Source organism: Cyprinodon tularosa, unplaced genomic scaffold (assembly GCF_016077235.1).
Source record: "Cyprinodon tularosa strain WSP-4 unplaced genomic scaffold, ASM1607723v1 ctg1596, whole genome shotgun sequence".
In the NCBI taxonomy this organism is placed as follows: Eukaryota; Metazoa; Chordata; class Actinopteri; order Cyprinodontiformes; family Cyprinodontidae; genus Cyprinodon; species Cyprinodon tularosa.
Window position 1 is genome coordinate 13,725 of NW_024038433.1, and position 23,068 is coordinate 36,792.

The 23,068-nt window shown below is 46.8% G+C and overlaps 1 protein-coding gene across 2 annotated transcripts; it reads right to left on the bottom strand.

The window, feature by feature from the left end:
- Window positions 1-1,170: 1,170 nt before the first annotated feature.
- Window positions 1,171-22,199, bottom strand: dlk2 (delta-like 2 homolog (Drosophila)). Of its 2 annotated transcripts, none has more exons than XM_038280364.1 (7): window positions 21,925-22,199; window positions 11,962-12,130; window positions 10,302-10,409; window positions 5,839-5,896; window positions 3,368-3,498; window positions 3,136-3,277; window positions 1,171-2,784 (listed from the first exon to the last, which is right to left on the bottom strand). In XM_038280364.1, exons 3-7 carry the CDS (start codon window positions 10,384-10,386, stop codon window positions 2,085-2,087), a joined length of 1,116 nt encoding a protein of 371 aa, XP_038136292.1. In that variant the 5' UTR covers window positions 10,387-10,409; window positions 11,962-12,130; window positions 21,925-22,199; the 3' UTR covers window positions 1,171-2,084. The 2 variants fall into 2 exon arrangements, with proteins under 2 accessions (XP_038136292.1, XP_038136291.1); XM_038280363.1 differs by lacking the exon at window positions 21,925-22,199 and adding an exon at window positions 20,554-20,704.
- Between the last annotated feature and the right edge of the window lie 869 nt (window positions 22,200-23,068).

A 23,068-nucleotide genomic window follows, 5' to 3' on the forward strand; every position in this document is an offset into this window, starting at 1 on the left:
ACGGCATGAAAAAAGTGGTTTCTACTTTTACTTTTATACTTTAAGTAAATTTACAAGCCTGTACTTTGTTACTTTTACTTGAAAAAAAGAAGTTTAATCAGTACTTCCACTTTTATCAGAGTATTTTTTAACACAAGTATCTGTACTTTTACTCAAGTACGGAAAGTGAGTACTTTTGCCATCTCTGGCCCTAAACCACAATTAAACGGTGGTTTCAACTTGATTTGACTAACTTGGTCTGAAAGAGAACATTAGCCTGATTTATAGAGACTTTTACAAATCTAAAAAAATGCTGAGAGAATGCAGACCTCCACTGTGACCTGATCTGGATCATCACCTGTGGCGACTGGTCCATAGGGGGCACTCTGGCGCTGCCCTCCCTAGATGTGGAAAGTCATAATATATATATATATAGATTTTAAAAGTAATATGAATTACTTAAAAAAGACTTCTACCAACTGACTCTCCATCATCAGAGTTTTTCCACTGACGGAACGCATCAGTTCTCTTCTTGGGCACAAAGTAACCAGTTGTGATGTAACTAGTAGTCAGTCAGGAAGTGAGGTCATAGCGATGAGTCGTTTATCAAAGGTCAGGATGGATAAAGACATCTAGGACTGATTTAAAGCGCTTTGTAGAAAAGGCAAAGAAGAACGAACAATCTGGGATTCACATGGAAAATAATAGAATATAGTCGACTTTTCTAAATGTTTGTTCATTTGCATAGTTGCTCTTAAATAAACACATTCTCAGAAAATAAATAGTTTTTATATATTACAAAAATCTAAAGCTGACTAATAGCTTCTCGAGTATTAAACTGGTCCATTATTTTTTTTTAGGTTTATTGGACCATGAAAAACAGATCAACCTTCACAGCCTCAGAAGGATAAAATTAATGGACAGAAACTAAACCTGGACATTAAATAATGTTTAATGTTTATAAAGTGTTGTTCTAATGTTTTTTGTTGTTTGTATTCATATAAATATATTAGTAGGATAACTTAGTATAAGTTTGACTGGTTTTTGGTAAACATTTTTGGATTTATAGCCCCCCCCCAGAGAAAACTCCACTGGACCATTCCTCTGCAGGAGGCGCACCTCTGGTTCTCCTATAGACTGACTGACACTCTGATGAAAATTAAAGTATATCAGCAGTAAATTTAAGGCATGTTAGTATTTCTTTTCTTTCAGCCATGTTTGTGTTTTTAATTTAATTTAACAGCAAAAGGACCAGAAACATCCAGAGGGTTTCCCTGGAAACCAGATTTCCTCATTGGATTAATGGGTCTGGATAAGCAGAGAACCAGTTCCTGTTCTGGTTCTGATCAGCTTTGAGTTCTGTTCTTCGATGGTCCCACAGTTCTGCAGAACCAAAGTTCTTCTTCTTCCAATGAAATAGTGGCGTCCCATGCTGCGGTCGGGTCCAGAGCTCCCTGATCCGGACCAGAACATCTAAAGACAAAAGAGTTCTGTAGAACCGACCCGCAATCAAAAAAAACTTTAACACCATCAATGCAGTTCTGGTAAGTTCTGGTCACCCGAGTCCACTTCTGTCTCAGCAGGAGACGCTCATTCCAACAGAACCAAACTAAATCTGTACAAGAAAAAATAAATATTTTTACAGTATTTACAGAAACTACCTGCAATGGTGAGCAGCTCAACCAGCGATGGGAACCATGGCGATGGGAACCATGGCGATGGGAACCATGGCGATGGGATCTGATCAGAACCGTTTACGGTTTGGTCCCAAAGTTAAACCGACTCAGTCCGACCATTTCTACACATTAAAGCAGCTGAAAGGAACCAGAACCAGACTTAATTGGGTCAGTGAACCCATAACCCAATCAGAACCCTGTCCTGGGAATCTGGATCTGATGCTTCAGTGCTGGTTGTCGTGGTAACAGCTTGGCTTGGATGGTTGGGCTCCTGCAGAGTTTGCATCCCTGAGTTTGGACTGAAGGTAGTTAAAGTGATGACTGAACAAAGTTCTGATCGGGTCAGGTCCAGTTTTGGTGCTGTGAAGAGCAGTATGACATCATCATGATGATGTCACTATTGAGTTCATTCTCCTGTTGCCCTTCAGCCTAAATCACCTCTATGTTGAGTTTCTTCTTCTGTGGTTCTGTTGAGTTCAAGAAGCTGATCCGATGCTCAGGCACTTCGCCAGCCTCTTGCAGACTGCTTGTTCCCGCCCCCTGGGAGGAGGATGGTGACGAGCGGCTGGGGGCATCGCCAGAACGCCGGCAGCGGCTCCGCAGGACGAAAGCGGCGGTTAGAGTCACCACACCGAGAGTCACGCCAGCTAACACCAAAACAACGACCAGCTGGAGGTCTGACAGTCCAGTGGCACCACGCTCTTTCACGGTTACCTTCACCTTCCTGTCATCACGGCGACCACCGTCGCGCCTCTGAGTGGTCCAGACCGGTTGGCTGGCATTAGGCGGGCTGGGCGGGTTTTCGCAGGTGGAGCCGGTAAATCCCGGCCGGCAGAGGCAGAGGAAGCCTCCTGCGCGGTCCAGGCAGCGGCCGCCGTTCAGGCATGGCTGACCGATGCAGTCGTCCATGTTGACCGTGCAGAAACGCCCCGTGATTCCGGCCGGGCAGAGGCAGGAGAACCGGTTCACTCCATCCACGCAGGTGGCGCCGCTGGCACACGGTCCCATCAGACAGTCGTCAACGTCGGTCTCACAGTGCCGCCCCGTAAACCCTGCGAGGCAGCGGCACGCCAGCTCTGCCGCGAAACCGTCAGCGTCCTCACACAGGCCGCCATTTTTACAGGGAGACCTGGAACCAGACAGGAGAGTCAGGCTGAATCCCGGACCACCCCCCTAACCACCAACCCTTCACTATCAAGTGTCACTTTCTGGAAGGCGCCTTGATTGAAGGTGGGGGGGTATGAACGAACATGGGGCGGCCTCTTCTCCAACAGAAAAGGAAAACAGTCGTTGCTATGGCAACACAGTGACGCCCCATGTGTGTGGCTGTAACTCTGTGGCGCAGGGTAACATTTGCCCCTTTCTTAAATCAGATCTATACAATAATCTATACTGATCTATGTTGATCTTTCAGACCAACCAGCAGATTCAGGTTCTTGGTGCGGAGGAGTGGATCAGGTATCAGATGATGGATCCTCACCTTCTCTGGTGACAGGGTCCGATCCTCTTCTGACAGGTGGAACCATGGAAACCCTCTGGGCAAACACACCGGAAGTCTCCGCTGTCCTGCATCAGACAGGTGGCGCCGTTGTGGCAGGGCTGCTGGGAGCAAACGCCGAGGTCTGGCAGGAAACATGAGAACAAGGAGCAACTTCATGAAACGTGAAGCTCAGAGGAGTTTCAGGTGTTTTTGTGTCAGTTTCCAGCAGAACCTTTGTCACAGAATCGACCGCCCCAGCCTGGATGACACGTACACTGCCACGGCTGCAGGCAGGAACCGTGCACGCACCCTGGCATCGTCATGCAGCGCTCGCACAGCTCACCCTCCCAGCCTGGATCACACCTGGAAACAAGCATTAGGTGAACAGGACATGTCAAAGATATAGAGAGAACAGACGGGTAGCCAGAAACACAGAGCGACCATGACACTAAAACATTTCACTAAGGCTGAGAAAAACTTTATTATTGTTATCTTGTATACAAAACGCAGCTTTTTTTAACAGTGAATGAAATCCATCCATCTTCTTCCTCTTATCCGGGGTCGGGTCAGGGGGGTAGCAGCTTCAGTAGGGAGGCCCAGACTTCCCTCTCCCCAGCCTCTTGGTCCAGCTCCTCCGGGGGAATCCCAAGGCGCTCCCAGGCCAGCTGATTAACATAGTCCCTCCAGTGTGTCCCGGGTCTCCTCCCGGTGGGACGTGCCTGGAACACCTCACCAGGGAGGCGTCCAGGAGGCATCCTAACCAGATGGCCGAGCCACCTCAACTGGCTCCTCTCGATGTGGAGGAGCAGTGGCTCTACTCTGAGTCCTCCCAGGATGACTGAACTCCTCCCCCTATCTCTAAGGGAGAACCCAGACACACTGCGGAGAAAACTCCTTTCAGCCGCTTGGATCCAGGATCTCGTTCTTTCAGTCGTGACCCAAAGTTCATGATCATAAATGAGAGGAGGAACGTAGATCGACCGGTAAATCCAGAGCTTTGCTTTTTGACTCAGTTCTCGCTGAACCACACACTCACATTCCCTTGCTTGCAGTGAAATGAACATATCCATTTATAAAATGCAGCAGTGATCAAAATGTAAACATGGTGCGAAAGGCATTGATGTGGAAGGTTTAGAGCAGTGGAAAAATAAATGAATTAATAAATACGGTGCAAAATGCAGCAGAAACACTGAGTTGAGTTCTATTTTAAGGGATTTGAAAGATTCACCATATAGTTTAAATACTAGTGTTGCACCAATACCGATACCAGTATCGGACGGGGCCCCGATACTGCCCTAAAATGGTGGTATCGGTATCGGCGAGTAGCAACAAATAGGGCACCGATACCATTTTGAGAGCCATAAGTTTATTAAACTATTGTCACCCACTCCTGGTAGGCAATAAAAAGTTCTACTTTTATTAGAGTTTTTTCCTGCTTCACAAAGGTAGGCAGCAGCTTGACATGAAGCCATGATGGCAATTATTTTACATTATTATGTATCGGTATCGGCCGATACTGCACAGCCAGGTATCGGTATCGGGGCCAAAAAATGGCATCGGCGCAACACTAGTAAATACGACGTTAGCTTGTGATGCAGAGTCTGGATTTCTGACTTGATTACAGTTTCATCAGTTCATCAGTGTGATGGCGGTGGGGAAGAAGCTGCTGCAGAACCTGCTGGTCCTGCATTGAACGCTGTGAAGCTTCTTCCCAGAGGGCAGCAGGGAGAACAGTCCATGGTGGGGGGGTGAGGGGTCATTGATGATGTCACGGGCTCGGGACACGCAGCGCTGGGATGAAATGTCTTTAATGGAGGGAAGAGGAGCCCCCAGGATCCTCTCTGCTGTTCTCACCAATAGTCTCCTCTCTGTAGTCCTCTGGTTGTCAGGTTGAATGAACTTAAGACTTCAGAAAACTTTTATTGTCATTTTATACACACAGAGTGTATATACACTGGAAAACTATCTAGAAATAAGTAAAAATATCTTAAATTAAGTGTATTCATCCTTAATTTGAGCAGGTAAATGAGATGATTTGCCAATGGAATGAGTATTATTACTCTTAAAATAAGATATTTAAATAAAACGCACTTGAAATAAGACAATGCAAATGTGTTATCTTATTTTAAATGTAAATTTTCTTGTTTCATTGGCAAAATGTCTCTTTTACTTCCTCAATTCAAGAACAAATGCACTTATTTTAAGAAAAAATGACTTATCTAGATTTTGATTTTTTTCCAGTGTACAACATAATTTAGTTTAGTGCAGCTTTTAGACAGTAAATAAACATTTCCATTCCACAAAGAGCAGCAGAGGGGAAGCTTGAGATGCAGAGACTGAAGCTGGTTTCTTGCAGATTTAATACAACTGAAGCAAATATCCAAAAACATAAATCTACTGAGAACCATGAATACTCAGAAGAGCAAAGAAATGAAGATGAACCAGCAAACAGTGACTGGAGGTGTATATATGGGAGACAGAAACAAAGGCCGGGCTAATCAGCAGATTGAGAGCAGGTGTGGGCAGAGGAGTCTAGAAGGGAGTTTGGGGAAAGGAGGCTGACACAAGAGGGCTGCAGAGAGCAAACAAGACATACCTAAGAACTCAAATACAACAAAAATGACAAGAATAACAGAAAATGAAAAAAATGGTGAAAACTTAAGCAGAACCAGAACCATGACAGCGGATGTGATGACGCCTTACCTGCAGACTCCAAACTCATCACAGCGGCTGTTGGTCACGTTGCAGCTGCAGTTACTTCCTGCAGGAAGACGGAGATCAATCAGAAAACAGGAAGCAGAAAAAAAACCCTTTCAGAATAAAATGTCCAGGATATTCTGCTGGAGATCAGGAAACATTTCAACCAGTTTCAATCAGCAGAACCAGAACATTCAGCCTGGAGGTTCAGAGTCTGGTGAGATAAAAGCTCCTAGAAGCTGATGGGTTCTGTTAGCGCTGGCTTCGGTTCTGCTGATTCCGCTCATGTCTAAAGCAGCAGAACCGCTCAGTCTGACTAAAGATGTCACAATCCATCCCAGTTAATAGATAGCGGAATGTTTGCTCCATGTTTAGACTCTGACCTCTGACCTCTGGCCGTGTGGCGGCTCAGTGTGCAGCTGACGTGACTGCAGGCAGATCGAGTGTCGGCTGGAATGAACCGTAATCTCCGTAATCCGACACGAGCCGCTGGAACAACAACTAGCAAGCCGGACACCTCCGACAAGGACGGCTGCTGGACGCCACATGTCACAGGTTAAAGGTCAAACACTCGGCCTCCACATACAGCAGGAACTCAGGATCAGAAAACCAATATCTAGAATGCAATATCTAGAAAAAGGGCGTGCCGTGAGGAAGAGCAGGTTCATCATCAGAAGAAGAGATCTGAAGGGGAGCAGTTCCAGGAAAAAGGACATTTCCTACTTTTTTTTTATTAATTCAAGGTTTGATTTATAACTTTTAAGACAAACTTTAACTGCAGCAGTCATATTAATTACAACCTTACATTTTTCATGGGCCTATAACGGATTTAAAAAAACGTCTGTACAGAAGATTTACAAAATAAAAATACAAAAGAAAAAAAGAAAAAAAGAAAACAGACATTTTATCCCAGTTGTATTTAGAATTAATATGTTAAAATTATTATAGATTATTCTGGACACCATATTTTTTAATATGAAACTATTTTAAATATCTTTTCTTTCCATCTTTTAAACTCAGGAGGAGGTGGCTCCTTGCTGCTGAAATAAACCTACGTTAGTGATCAGATTTATTTACTCCCAGAATCGCCGATTATCTTCAATCAAAAGTAACGTCGCTGGCTTTGGTCATGCCAGTCCATGATACACCTGAACCCAAACACTTATTGCATTCCCAGACAGCATGTATAAACATGGCTGACTGACATTTCCAGCAGTTATTGTTTGTAATAATCCCCATTCTTTGAAGTTTCTCCATTTATACTGAATAAATATCCTTTCGGCCTCTTTTACAACGATCTAATAATGCTTTATCCCATTCCTCCTTACTTACGGTACGCCCCAAATCATTTCGCCAAATAGTTCTTAAGTTCTTAAATTATTCAACTATTTGTATAATACTGTTGCGCTATGTCCTCTAATGGACGATTTACAGTAGAGCAGCAACTAACAACTAATTTTTTAAAGGAAAAGTCGCTCATATTCAGAATTCAAACTTCTGAAAGTTCTTTAAAAATGAAATGATTCCATCGTGTTCAATAAATGATCAGTGTTTTTAATTCAGAGTAATTTTCATGTGAATGTGCTTTACTGGAGGCATCCATGTTTGTCAAAGAACACTACTGCCATCTACTGGTTAGTGACGTCACGGTGCGGTATCGGCTGTTGATCAAGTCCCAGTGCTGTATCTGGTGTTTGTCACAACGCGCTATTATCCAAGTCATCTTGAAAACATTCTTCTTCCAAATGTTGGCTACATATTACGGGTTTTTTCTCTGGCCAGAAGTTCGATGGCAAATCCTCCCTCTTCAAGTTGGCGATCCAACGACCAACCCGTCCGTGGAGGATCAGGAATCAGAAAGGTGGAATAACTCTTTATTTCCCTTTTACCCGATGTATTCCAGCATCCAGCTGCCATGCACGTGGGCATTGTCAGTTTCACTATAGCTCTGGTGAATTTCAATGGTGAAGTCCTCTGGAAATCTTCAATAATTGTTGTTGATTGCAGATGTGTCTAATAGTTCCCATTGATTTAGCTTGTAAAGCGGGGAGAATGGCGCTAGGCTTACTGCACCGTGACGTCACTGCTGGAAGATGGCAGGAGGGAGGAGCTACTATATTTGGGCAAAAATGGCCGCTCCCAGACTCAGTGATCACGATGAAAATTATTGTTTTTTTACCGATTAACGCTAAATTCATTAAATCACTGTGAACGTTTTAGTTTTAGGTATAAATAATGATCCATTGATTATTCCTGCTGACCAGACTTTTCCTCTGACGACTTATCTTTCCACAAACGTTTTGATTTGGCAACTAATCTTAACAACAAAGTTCCCCAAAAAGTTCCCCACTGTTGGGGGTTGGCAGAGTAGCCGCTTACGACGGAGTATTAGGGCCAGGCTGGGATTATTTTTATTTTTATCTCATGAATAAATTCATCATTCAACAACCAGTTTCAGAAATAAAGCTTGGAGCTCCGCCCAGCAGATGACGGCTGACCAGCTCCACCAATCAGCAACCAGAGTCCACTTTGACCTCCTGCCCAGTTTGATGCTGCTGCTAAAAGATTTCCTGATTATTCAAACTGATGCTAAAGTAGAACTTCACATGATGCTCCACATTCTTCATTTTAGGGAAGAAAGGGCTTCTGGGAAGAGTTGGCATAAAATACGACTTTATTCTTGTAATTTTAGGACTTTATTCTCGAAACAGAAGAAGAAACTAAATCTCTAGCCTGGCCCTAATACTCCGTCGTAGCCGCTGGATGGTGACGCCAAGTTAAAAAAGGTTACATTCGTACTGTGTCTGTGTACTCATATGATAAACCCTCTGCCTCAGTCTGGTGCCGGTCTTCTGTCAGACCAGCATACCAATAATCAATACCAGTTTTGCCCTTTAGTTTTTACGAAATATCAACTTTAAACTACCTCGACGGGCCTGCATCCCTTAAGTCATGTACAAAAAAACATTTTAATTACTTTATGTTTTTTGAAGTGCATGGGGATCTGCCCTTAAAATGCTTTTTTGAACATGACAAAAAGGATACACGCCCGTTGAGGTAGTTTAAAGTTGATATTTCGTAAAAACGAAAAGGATAAAACCCAATCTGACATCATAAGCATGTGTATTAACTATAGGTATGCTGGTCTGACAGAACACTGTCTTAAAAGCACAAAAATGATAATAAATGTGCGTTTATAGCTTTGTTCAACATTCATTCTGCAGATAAAAAATAAACTCTAAAGGTTAAATAAAGCAGGTAGAATGGATTGTTATGTAGAAGGAACAGAGAGCAGCTCTGATCATTATTGCTGAACTAAAACATTTTTATGAACTATGGAGAAACAGTTTATAAATCCACTAATTAACTAGAAATATTAAAACCTGCTGATGAAAAATATTGGATTATATATTCTGGTTCTTGAAGTTTTTACCCTTAAAAACTCTTTCTATTCACTTCCAGCCGCTCCGAGCGGCAGCAGGAAATCCCCCACAGGCTGGCTGCAGCAGAGAGCTTCCAGCGGGGATTCCCAGCGCTGCCTCCCGGCGGGATGCTGGAGGTCTGGAGCTCCCAACAAGAACCGCAGATTATAGTGGGATTATAATCCTGATGAAAGGATGAACAGAGGATGTTTGGAGGTGGATTTTCTCACTTAGAAACAAACAACCAGAGCGCCGGGCAGCAAAGCAGCTGGACCACAGTTTGATCCAACATCCGCATTTCTGCATCTGAGCATTTTTGACGCCCAGAATGTCTGCAGTGAGAACGCAGCATTACAGAGAGTACCAACCGCTCTATCACCAGCTGCCTGAAAGTATCTGCATACTTTGGATACTTTTGTTCTTCTTGATTCCTCTGTCATTGATTCAGACTCACCCCGTTCTGCCATTTTCATATCACGCTGAAAACCAGAACCAACAGCAACAGAAGCTCCTGACAGGAGAGGAAATGGGAGCCAGTTTTCCAGCGGGGTGCGCACAGCGACACCCTGGAGGGGATTTCCTCAGATGAGCCGATTATGTCAACGGTGGGATCAATAAAGTCTATCTTATCTTATCCTAATAATGATAATTGAACTTTATCGCGTATTGGTGAAATTCTCTCTCTGCATTTAACCCATCCCCTAGAGGGCTGCCATTGTGTGTTGCCCGCGGAGCGGTGTGGGGTTAAGGGTCTTGCTCAGGGAGCCAGAGTGGAGGCTGTGGGGATCGAACCGGAAACCTGCGCAGAGCTCTGCTCTAAGCACTAGGCCATGACTCCAACCTTCTACTAAAACTACGTTGACTGATCGCTGCAGCCTAATTTACTCCACAACGGATTTGCTTCCTGTGTAAATTTGCCTTTGGTAAAGCAGTTCCTCATTGGAAACGCCTCCAGAAATTACCCCTTTTTTCAATCTATATTTTAATAGGTTGTGATCTTCCAAGCAGAACCTGGGGTGTGTCTGGTGTTCAGGTTAGGTGACCTACCTTCACCGGCACAGGTGGGGGTGAAGAAGATGAAGCAGCAGCAGCTCAGCAGTAGCAGGACGGCCACAGCTCGGACCGCCGACATGTCGGCTGCAGCGAGACGGCGTCCTGCAGAAGGAGGAGACACTTTATCAGCTGGAAGGTGGCGAGATACAGACAGAGACCCACGTGACCTCGTCTGGATCAAGCAGAACCAGATTAATCAGAGCTGCTCTCTCAGGCGTGAACTTGGACTAGACCACTTTAACGCCTTCATTCTTTTGTTTCTCCATTTTTCAGTTGTAGGTCTGCTGCTGTTGACCCAGTTTGGACCAAGGTCTAGGGTCTGTTTCACCGCAGGTTTAACAAACTCCAATCTGCAACTCTATATTGATCTGGCCTAAGGTCAGAAACTCTGAGTTTTCCTTTTCTTGATGTGATTGGTGGTGAACCTGGGGACGCAGTCGTGCGTCATCAGGGGGCTCAGGACGCAGCCCTGAGGGGAGGGGCTTAGACTGATGACATCAGAGGCGTTCTGTCCGACCCGGACTGACTGAGGTCTGTTGGTGAGGAAGTCTAGCAGCCTGTAGCAGAGGGGTGTATTGAAGCCCAGCTGTTCCAGTTTGCCCATCAGATGCTGTGGGATGATGGTGTTGAAAGCTGAACTGAAGTCCAGGAACAGCATCCACACGTGGGTGTTCTTCTCCTCCATCACCAGCCAGCTGTGATCACCCGTATGCGATGGGTTAGCGTATTTCCACTTCCTCCTGGTGTTGCTGGCATCATGGAGGAGATCCAGGATCTTCTGGCTGTGGTTCTGCTTCGCTGATCTGATCTCATTGATCTGCTCAAAGCTCCAGGTTTCCACATGTGGACTCAGGGTTTCTCTCCCTGGTTCTGGTTCTGCTGTAGCGCAGTGTGTAGCGCGTCTTAGAACATGTGGTCTTCATTTTGTCCAGCCTCTCGTTGCAGACTGCAGAGGGACTGAAGGGCAGAGAAGATGAACGGAACCACAGGGCCGGGTGGAACCGACTGCAGGTCATCTTTCCATCCTGGTCTGACCTCAGAGACACTCTGGCTTTTTTAAGCCGTCCCTGCAGGTCTGTGGCGTCGCTGTAATGTGTGTGAAGCTGAGACGCTCGGATCAAAGGAGTGAAACTGGAGCTGCTGACAGTCGCTCCTCCTTCAGCTCCAACTGCCATGGTCCCAGTTAGGGAGCTTCTTCAGGAAGCAGGGATCCATGAAGATGGAGCCGTGACTAAGGCTCCAGTCTAGTCCTGCGTCTCGAACTGCTGTTTCACAAAATCGTTCCTTCTTCTAGACTGGCTCCATGAGTGGAACACAAAGCTGGAAGCTTGCAGGAGTTTCTGGAAGCCATGGTTGGCTCTTCCAGTCCAGCATCATCGTCTCTTTCCTGGGTCATAAATCCTTTCACATCCAAGCCCATACCATGACCCAGCCTCCTCCATGTGGGTCCATCCCTGAAGAAGCTGAACATCAGTCTGCTCAGACCTGAAGGTTCTTCAAATTAATCAATTTTCTGTGAAGTTCTGGCAGTGATGGATCATCCCTGTTTGCTGTGGAAGGAGCAGCAGCCTGAGATGCTGGAACCCATGAGGGAAAGATCTCTAGAGGGTCGTCTGGTTCTGAAGTTCCAGCCTGCTGAGTTAATTTGGCCTACCTGTTCTTCCTCCTCCTCCTCCTCTTCCTCTACTTCCCGCTCTCTGTTTCCTTCAGCCTTGTTGCCGTGGTGACCACCTTCTGGATCACTGTGCCCACACGGTCGACTGTCAGGCAGGAAAACAAGGGGCAGATCAATTTTCCAGAGATTCCAGCGAAGAGCTCGGCCTCTGCAGAGACAGGAAGCAGCATGCCTGGATTACTGACAGCGTTTGTGTAACTCACATACCACAGCACCCCCCCACCAAACACACACACGCAGCTTTTATTTCAGCCTGTTTGCTCTGGAAAGAGAAGAATGAGGGGAGTGTGGAGAGAAAGCAACAGGTGGTTGGTTGACCAGAGACTGAGTCAAAGCAAACATCTTTTTCAGTGTTTTCTGCAGGAACTCACTGCTGCTGTGAGAGAGAAAACTCGCAGCATCAGGACGGTCCAATCAGAGGCCAGAGAATCACATGACCAGGACTAAATAGTCGGAACGTTAACGATGTTTATCCCCGAGCAAAGAACACTTTTGATTTTAAAGATTTAAAGGAGTTTGACTTTCAAACGGCTCCAAGGTTCTTTCCTTTTTCTTATTTTATGTCTTGCTTATTGTCCAGTTTTCTGTAAACTGGATGCAGTTTAAGTTTCATCTCTGAGATTTTTCTCTTCTGCTCCCATTTTTGGATATTTTATTAATTCTCACATTAATTTGTCTGCTGTGCGCCCATTAGCCTCCTTTTGGCTAATGTTTTTTTCCTTTCACACTAAACTTGAGACATCTCCCTGCTGAACCTCTGATTATGGAAAGCTGTATTGGTCATTAATCAGGTGCTAGAATAACCTGGACGCTGTATTTACTAAATGCTGTTTCAAGTAATAAACCAGAGTTACACATTTAATGAATGCTGCAAGCAGCTTAAGGCTGATTTATATTTCTAAACCTGGTCTTCTGCGCCGCCCAGTCAGCAGCAGAGGGCTAATACTCATAGCTCCAGTTCGCAGTCATGGCTGCGAACTGTGATACCGGTGTGCGGTTTGTTAAACAATGCCTGGATGTATGGAGCCATTTCGTTTACAACGCGAAGGAAAACACTGAAGGAAAGACGCCACCAAAGAGTCTGCGGCTTCAACATGGCAGGAAAGAACACAGTGAATTTTAAGCGACTTCTGAACACGCTGCCGTATGAAAGAAGGTAAGGAACGTGTGTGTGTGAATGTATATGTGTGTCAATGGCAGCGAATGCATGTGGATATGTGGTCTTGTTTTACCTACAATGTGAGGGAAGTATTTTGAAAAATATCCTACATGGAGGACTTACAGGTACATATGGGGACATTCAACTGGTCCCTATATGGTAAAGTTCTGTTCTTTGAGTCGGGGTTAGGTTTAGGACTAAGGTGTGAATTCAGTTTAGGTTAGGATTAGGTACATCTTGGTAATAGTTAGTGTTAGGGTAAGGGTAAGGGTCTGGGTTAGGCCATATAAAATGAATGCAAGTCAATGAAATGTCCCCATATGTCTTGAAAACAAAGCTGGATGTGTGTGTACCTTCCTGTGCCTGTATCTGTCTGTCTCTCTGTCACAGAAGAAAGATGTTCTACTGATACTCTGGATATTAATCGTTTAAATTTCTTCATCCTAACTATATACCTGACACAGTGACACCACAGGCAGATCAGAGGTTGGGGAATGAAGGGAAGTCTGTTGCAGAGTTGGTGGGAGCGCCCCCACCGTACAAACCTGACTCCAAAGAGCAGAAAGCCATGGAGAACTCAATGGCAAAGTGGATTGGGCGTTCTGGCCTGCCTGCAAGGACCATTGAGGATGAAGACTTTGTGGATATGATGAAAGAAGCCGACAAAAGGTTCAATGTGTGCAGAGGGATATATGTTAAAAAAAGAATCAATGAGTGAAGTACAATTCTGCACAGTGTTAGATAAATAAAATAGAGAAAAATAGAAGCTGTGTGTGAAGAACTGTTATTCTGTACAGTGTGATATATATGTTAAAAAAAGCAGTGTGTGGAGAAGTTCTATTATTTACAGCGTTGACTAAAATTGATTTTCGTCATTGTGACTAAGACAAAATTTTTAAAAAGCTGACGAAAGACTGCCGCAGACAGGAGGCTGGCTTGTTTTGTTTTTATCACCGAAATTGCGGAAAACAACTCGTAAAATTTGACCCGCTAGAAGAGCGAGGTGTGCGAGAACGCTGGGACCCTTTTTCCCCCCTGATCTCCGCTCTTTTTCGCCATCATGTCCCTCCGTTGTCGATCAAACTTGCCCCCACTTCCTCATCGCCTCGGCCGTATCTAGACCCACAGGGTGTAGCACAGACCACACTTCAATACTGAGCATAAATCAAAAATGTCTGCATCAAGCTCACTGCGACACAATGCTGCAGGAGGATAACCAGCCTTTAGAAGGTACCAGGTGTACCCTTTGATCACCAGGTGTACCCTTTGATCACCAGGTGGCGGCGTACCCTTTGATCACCAGGTGCGCCGTACCCTTTGATCACCAGGTGGCGGCGTACCCTTTGATCACCAGGTGCGCCGTACCCTTTGATCACCAGGTGCGCCGTACCCTTTGATCACCAGGTGCGCCGTACCCTTTAATCACCAGGTGCGCCGTACCCTTTGATCACCAGGTGCGCCATACCCTTTGATCACCAGGTGTACCCTTTGATCACCAGGTGTACCCTTTGATCACCAGGTGTACCCTTTGATCACCAGGTGTGCCGTACCCTTTGATCACCAGGTGCGTCGTACCCTTTGATCACCAGGTGGCGCCATACCCTTTGATCCCCAGGTGGCGCCGTACCCTTTGATCACCAGGTGCGCCGTACCCTTTGATCACCAGGTGCGCTGTACCCTTTGATCACCAGGTGCGCTGTACCCTTTTGAACCCCAGGTGGCGCCGTACCCTTTGATCCCCAGGTGGTGCCGTACCCTTTGATCACCAGGTGCGCCGTACCCTTTGATCACCAGGTGCGCTGTACCCTTTGATCACCAGGTGCGCAGTACCCTTTGATCACCAGGGGCGCAGTACCCTTTGATCCCCAGGTGGTGCCGTACCCTTTGATCACCAGGGGCGCAGTACCCTTTGATCCCCAGGTGGTGCCGTACCCTTTGATCACCAGGTGTGCCGTACCCTTTGATCACCAGGTACGCCGTACCCTTTGCTCACCAGGTGCGCCGTACCCTTTGATCACCAGGTGCGCCGTACCCTTTGATCACAAGGTGGCGCCATACCCTTTGATCACTAGGTGCGCAGTACCCTTTGATCCACAGGTGGCGCCATACCCTTTGATCACCAGGTGCGCCGTACCCTTTTGATCACCAGGTGCGCAGTACCCTTTGATCACCAAGTGGCGCCATACCCTTTGATCACCAGGTGCGCCGTACCATTTTATCACCAGGTGGCGCCATACCCTTTGATCACCAGGTGCGCCGTACCCTTTGATCACCAGGTGCGCCGTACCATTTGATCACCAGGTGGCGCCATACCCTTTGATCACCAGGTGGCGCCATACCCTTTGATCACCAGGTGCGCCGTACCCTTTGATCACCAGGTGCGCCGTACCATTTGATCACCAGGTGGCGCCATACCCTTTGATCACCAGGTGGCGCCATACCCTTTGATCACCAGGTGCGCCGTACCCTTTGATCACCAGGTGCGCCGTACCCTTTGATCACAAGGTGGCGCCATACCCTTTGATCACCAGGTGCGCAGTACCCTTTGATCCACAGGTGGCGCCATACCCTTTGATCACCAGGTGCGCCGTACCCTTTTGATCACCAGGTGCGCAGTACCCTTTGATCACCAAGTGGCGCCATACCCTTTGATCACCAGGTGCGCCGTACCATTTTATCACCAGGTGGCGCCATACCCTTTGATCACCAGGTGCGCCGTACCCTTTGATCACCAGGTGCGCCGTACCATTTGATCACCAGGTGGCGCCATACCCTTTGATCACCAGGTGGCGCCATACCCTTTGATCACCAGGTGCGCCGTACCCTTTGATCACCAGGTGCGCCGTACCATTTGATCACCAGGTGGCGCCATACCCTTTGATCACCAGGTGGCGCCATACCCTTTGATCACCAGGTGCGCCGTACCCTTTGATCACCAGGTGCGCCGTACCCTTTGATCACTAGGATGTATATCATTAATACCTGTTTTTCAAACATGGATCGACTCGCTAACAATATGGCTCCCTTCCCACTGGTATAAAAATCTGGACCAGCCCCTCGCAGGCAGCTGTGTGGCCTCTGTCCCCCGCAGCGGCGTGTCTGGTGATACCACTACGCTGGGTTAGCGTTGATGATGTCACAAGTGAGACAGAAATAAGGGAAGTAAACAATAGAGAGCACGTGGAAGGAAGCCATTGCGTAGTCAGTTTGCTTTATTGTTTCTCTCTATTATCTGTCTGAATCCGTCTCACCAGAGCTGCTCCATGTTTATCGTGTTTCTGCTTGTTAGATCAGAAGCGACTGACGTGCTGTGTTGACGTCCGTACATTGAGTTCAATGGTATCACGTAATTAAGCAGGTCAAGCCGTCTCTGGTGTTCCAACGGCTTGCTGATCAGAGCCGAGGCGATTTGAACGCGGGTCACATGCCGAGTCGTTTGACCCTGGTAGACACGCGTCAGCAAGCTGTGAGCCGGGTTTAAACAGGTTTTCTAAACAGCGGGAAAGAGGTTGAAAGATTATCATCTAAAGGGGCTTTCCATAGAGTTTACCTTCTGCAGGTAATCAGTCCAGGTCTAAACCCTTGTTCTCATGCTCCACTGTCCTTCATGTATCTCCACCCATCAGATTATTGATGAGTGGAGATATTATCACCTCCTCAGCCGCCTTTAAATCACCTTTTCCTGGTCTGGTTTAACCAAGATCCAGTTGGTCCATCTGGCCCGGGCTCCTCCAGTGGAGGTCAGCAGGTTTGGACCGGCTTATGCACCTAGAGCATCAGTCTTTAGCCTTGTAAATGTCTGACCCTGGGGAGCCGAACCTTCTGGGACTCAGCCCTAACCCTGAATCAAATGGTAGATGATCCAAACTGCAGCAGACAGAACCACCTTATGGGTCAGAACGTGGTTGACTCTCATCAGCAGGGGGTTAGAAACCTGAACACGCACCGGCTTTAGATCTGACGCCATGTGAGGCTGAAAACACACCGCAGGCATGATTCACAGTCAGCATCACGAGAAAGGCGATCCAGCACGTTTATATCCAGACTCAGACTCCAGATTTACTGCCGACACTTTTACAGTATGATGTCACGCTTCGCACCGACCTCCTCCTGATGAAACCTTAAGCTTAAGGTCTGAAAGCTTTGCAGGGGAGCAAAGGGAAACCTGAATGGAAATGTGCAGGAGACGATAGCTGAACCATCATGTTACACCCGTCAGACATAGACACAGCCCACTGCTCAGCATAGATCCTTAGCAGAACCTGGGATACTTCAGAATCATCAAACACTCCTGATCAAACTACGCTTTAGTGAACTTCCAGCAGTGGTTAGTGCGCAACCAATGTAAGGAGGCCTTATGCTACATTCAGATTGCACGCCATAGAAGGAGCAAAAAAGCTCCTGCTGCTTCATCTTTGATCCACATTAAGGCCAGACGTCCAGTAAAGTCTGTCCAAATGCATCTGATGCGTCTGCTGCTCCTGCATTCAATGCCAGAGAGCAGCTTTGCTATATTTGCTGTGATCAGCGGGTAAAAAGTAGTGTTGTGTCGATGATAAAAAAGAAAAAGAAATCCTCCTGGTGCAGAAGTTCTTGTGCAGCACATTAGCCAATTTCCCTGCTGTGAAAAGACATCTCAATCAGAGGAGTTCCCCAGGGCTCCATCCTGCAAATGTGCAAAGTTAGAGAATTTGGGCATCATGAATCCTCTCTGCTTCATCAAAAATGGCGGTACCCCTTGAGTCATTTTAACACTCAAACACATTTTTTATTTGGCACAGTAGCCTGATCACTAAACATTGCAATGTTTCCACCTGCTGCTCTGTTCGTCACATCCAACAATAAATCATGGATAACAAAGTCAGCCAAAGTCGATGAGCATTTAGCCAAAGTGTGGATCAAGGGTCCAAAAGGGGTGGGGCAAAGGTCCACCCTGGAGAATAGCGATAAACTAGATGTTTGAACCCATTAATTCGGGTCATGGTCTCAGGCAGGCATGTCCAAAGACGAATCAGCTGATTCTGATGATTGCAGTTAATCCACCATCAGTTTGGACATGCCGGGTCCTACTGGGTGACAGGCCTCTGATCCACAAGCAGGAAAACTTTAAAGCAACACTGTGTGACTTCCAGCCACTAGAGGCGCTACATCTAATGTCCAGGTTTAGCTCCCCCTGCAGGCCACTGGCGGCACTGCTCCGTCTCAATGAACCGGTCTGAGTTCTGGTTCTGGTTTCAGACCAGTTTGGACCAGCAGGACTTGAATCCTGGAGTTCCTGATAAAGACGAGGAAATATTTTTCCTCTGGAGGAAATCCTGCATCAGAGAACCAGAAAAACATCTGATCAGCTTAGGGTCAGATCCACTTTGGTTGCTTAGCAACATTTTGAGCTAAGTCAGCTTTTAGTGAGTTCTTTAGAGCAGGATGCCGAGTGCTGAATATTGACTTGAAATATATATAATATTTTAAACTAATGCCTGAGGTAAAACTTATGCAGCATTACTTTAAGTCCTACAGAGACTAACGGCTCCATACTGCCCCCTACTGGAGCTTCTCCCAGTTTCACATCTTGGATAAAGACAGAGAAGAGGATTTCAGTAAACATGTTGAGATGTGAATCATTTCCACAGACTGCCATCCTACAGCGGAGCAGAGAGCAGGAATCCCTGCTGCATGTTTTCATCTAACACACCGAACCAATCAGAACGCTCAGATTTCCCTCCAGCTGCTCAGAAACGTATAACAACCTGGTCAACGTCTGACCAACACATTATTTCTGTGAGTCGGTTTTTAGTTTAAAACCTGTCTACAAAGCTCCGCCCACTTCCATCAACCCGCCTGACTGGCACGAGTCGTGACCTCAGGTCATAAAAACACGTTTCTAGGGTTTAAAGGCATCGCCAGGTGCTAAGGGACGATACGGAGGAAACATGGCTGATCAGGGTGGAAGACAGACATGCGAATCTTGGAGTAATAACAAAGGACTCTTTTAGATTACCGTAAATCCTCTAATATTGTATTCCATTAGCGGCCGGGTCTCTAATAACGGCCTGCGTCACTGGCGGCGGAGGTAAATAATGGCCGGACTCGTATACAGGCCGGGGCTATGATTAGAACCAACCATGTTCCTGGGCAGTCCTCAGCAGCCTGTGATAGTAACATACAAGTACCACAGGGGGGCAATGTTTGCTAACGAATCCAAGCTGTTAGCATGGGAAGTCACATTCTTAGCACAGACAGTGCAGCCTACAGGAGGCCGGCTTATTTTGTTTTTATGACCAAAATTGCGGAAAACGACTCGTGAAGTTTGACCCGCTAGAAGATCAACGTGCGCGAGAACCCTGGGACCCTTTTTCCACCTGGATACCCGCTCATTTTCGCCGTCATGTCCCTCCGTTGTCGGATTAAACTCACCCCCACTTGCTTCCTAGCGCAGACCATGCTTCAATATTAAGCATAAATCAAAAATGTCTGCATCAAGCTCACTGCGACACACTGCTGCAGGAGGATAACCAGCCACACATTCGTTCTGATCTGAAAGACACGTGTGATCACCTGTAGGTCTGGTGGTAACCAGGCAGCGTTAAAATGACAGAATGTCGTTGATCTTCGTTGTTCTGAATTTCCCTTGAATAATATGATACTGGTAGCCTACTTCCACTTAGCCTGCCTTAAATAGAACTTCACTGTGATGGCAGAACAGTTTCCATTCATTTCTTTTTCTTTACTTTGTTTCGCAAGTCCGTTTGGCCAAGATTCCGTTCTGTGTCTTTTTTTCTTGTATTGCCGTGCAGAAAAATTGCAGCTGCTGGAAGATGTCTGAACAATGTTCTGTATATCGCTATGGTAACTGTACTTTTTCAATAAATGAACCTCGTATTTTATAGGTTCAAACAGACAAAATCAGTTTTTTATTTGTTTCTCTGGTCGTCTGTTTTTATCAAATAGAAATAGAGGCCTGCCTCTAATTCTGGCCTCCTTCCAATAATGGCCTGGACCAAGATGCACCTGAGTGACATAAAGGCCCCGGCCTATATTAGAGGATTTACGGTACTAATATTTCAGTATTTAAAGCGCCCCCTGTGGGTGCAGTACCGGGGAGAGAAATGCTCCACAGCTTTAAACTGACAGAATCACAGCAGCAGCAACACAAGAACACCAGAACCACAAGAACCTGAAGGAGGAGAACCTGAAAAAGAACCTGAAGGAGGAAAAGTAGAAGGAGGAGAACCTGAAAGACCTGAAGGAGAACCTGAAAAAGAAACTGGAGGAGGAAAACTAGAAGGAGAAGAACCTGAAAGACCTGAAGGAGAACCTGAAGGAGGAGAACCTGAAGGAGAAGAAACTGAAAAAGAAACTGAAGGAGGAGAACCTAAAGGAGGAGAAGCTGAAGTAGAGGAAAGTCTTCTTACCTTTAGCCAAACTCTCCTTCCTGCTGCTGTGAAAACCTCCTGAATCTGCAGCTGTCAGCCAGTGTGTGCTCCCTGTTCAATGCCCACACACACCAACACACCAACACACACCAACACACACCAACACACCAGCACACACCAACACACACCAACACACCAGCACACACCAACACACACCAACACACCAGCACACACCAACACACACCAACACACCAACACACCAGCACACACCAACACACACCAACACACCAACACACACCAACACACGCTGCTCCTCTGCAGGTTGTCTCCAAGCGTTTGCTTTAATCTGAAGCTGCAGCAAACAACCAGGAGACGACCCCCCCCCCCCTCTCTGAGGAAGTGTGTGTGGGCGGAGTCAGACTCCCAGAGCGCGTGTGGTGTAAATCAGAGGATGTTGAGTCCACTCTCTGGTGAAATAAGGTGTTGATTGAACTCATAAACACTTTATTTTCTTTTCACACGTTCAGAAACTCGTCCTGCAGCCGAGTCCGTCTGAAAGCGCCTCTTTGTGGTGAACGCAGAACACCCAGCAGACGTCCCAACACTCTGAGGAGGAGCAGAGGAGCAGAAGGAGGAGGATCCATCTGATGGCGTCTCCAGAACTGAGCAGAATTCAGACCAGGAGCTGCCTGATGTCCCAGCAGGTTCAGACTCGCCCCGCTGGAACGAAGCGGAGCCTCTAAATGTTTTTCAAAGTTTAGAGACAATTACTCCTGACAGACGACCCGCTCCGTAACAGATCCCTACTCACTGATAGGCTGTGGATCCAGACGCAGAGAACGATCCCAGAAGTCCTTTGTTATCAGCAGAACATGAGCTTAATCGCTCTGAGATCATAAACATGTTGGGATCGGCTGTAGAACGCCTTTCTTCTGTTTTCAATGGGAACACGACGGTCTAGAAGTCTCCCAGAGGTCCACTAAAGCTCCTCTGGTCCACAGGAACAGACCTGGAGCTCCTCAGGACTGACCAATCACCATGACTACCACATTAGGGACGGCTCCTGGTCTGCTCACTGGGAGAGGAACCGTCTTCTGTTTAATGATTAGCTGAAAGGACCCGACCTCCTGAACGCCATGTCAACCAAAAACAGCTTGTGGGATAATGTTGATAAGATTCCCTGAGTTCTCCAGAACCGTCTGAGAGGCTAAAGTCCAGGATTTGTACTGAACCTGGTCCTGAATCCCAGGTTCTCCTAGATCATCCAGGAGCCGTTAGATCACATCGGTTCTGGTGATAAAGGCTTGATGGACGGACGATGCGTGGACTGTAGCTCCACGCCGCTGACTCATACCTGAGGTATCTTCACCTTCAAGTCAGGGCTGCCGCGTCTCCATAGAAACCACCTACCTGTCCCAGTCATGCGGAGCCAGGCATCTCCACCTGAGCGGTTCCTTTCCTCAGCTCCTGGTCGGTCCTCTGCTCCCCGCCGTAACCGGACCTCTCAGTGACGCCGCTCCGGGTCCAAATGTGATGGCAGGGGAGCGTGGGTTTGGTGGAGGGTGGTTGTGGGTATTGTTGAGGCGTTGAGGACTTGATGAGGGTCTAACCTGCTAAATGAAATGTAGCGGGAGCAGCTGGGGGATTCCTCTCTGCTCTGAACCCACAGCGTCTCAGACCACCTGGCTTACAGTGCAGCTCTGTTTATCCAGGCAGAAGAATGGGAGGGGGGGGGTAGCCTTGACCCCTTCCTCACCACCGCAGCTGAGACACTGCCCCCCCCCCCCCTCCCTCCATTCCTGGGCTCTTCATGTCCCCGCTCCTCTGAGGCCCTGCCAAGTTTAAACTGGAGAATCTGGCCTCACATATTTCCTCCATTACCGCCTTTGTCTCTTTATGTCCTTCATTACCTCCTTGCTGGCTCTTGTTTCCTTTCCTTGGCCCACGCTTCCTGCCTTGTTAGAGTGTCCTCTGTGTTTCTGACTCAGTGGCTCCTCTTCACCAACATGCATTTGGTCAAAGATGTTAAATATAAATTTACAGTAGAGATTAAGTGTGAAAGTAACACAATGAAAACAGGGACTAAAGACAATAAAGACTCAGATAACAGGAGAGGATGGAGACACTAAAGTTAAGGCGGCGGTTGGAGGGAAACCCACTGCTGCAGCAGGCAGTCAGCAGCCAGACCGTCCGAATGAACAGCATGAATCATTTGAAATGTTTCAGACTGAGAAGTTGAGGGACTGAAAGGATTCAGGAAGGTTGATCTCACCTGCTGACAGACCACCAACCCCTGAAGAAGAAAAACTGAAGATGACTCATTAACGACGTTTTAGAAGAAAAGGAAACAATGTTGTTTCTAATTCATCATTCATTCATTCTAAGTCAGGGCAACAGTGGCGTTGGATATAGAAGTTTTCCCTGAAAATTGAACGGTTGAAGGTTCAAGTTGACGGATCAAGTCCAGGCTCCGGCTTTCGGTGTCGTTGTGTCTTTGAGCAAAACACTTCACCCTCACTGCCTACTGATGGTGGTCAGAGGGCCTGGTGGCGCC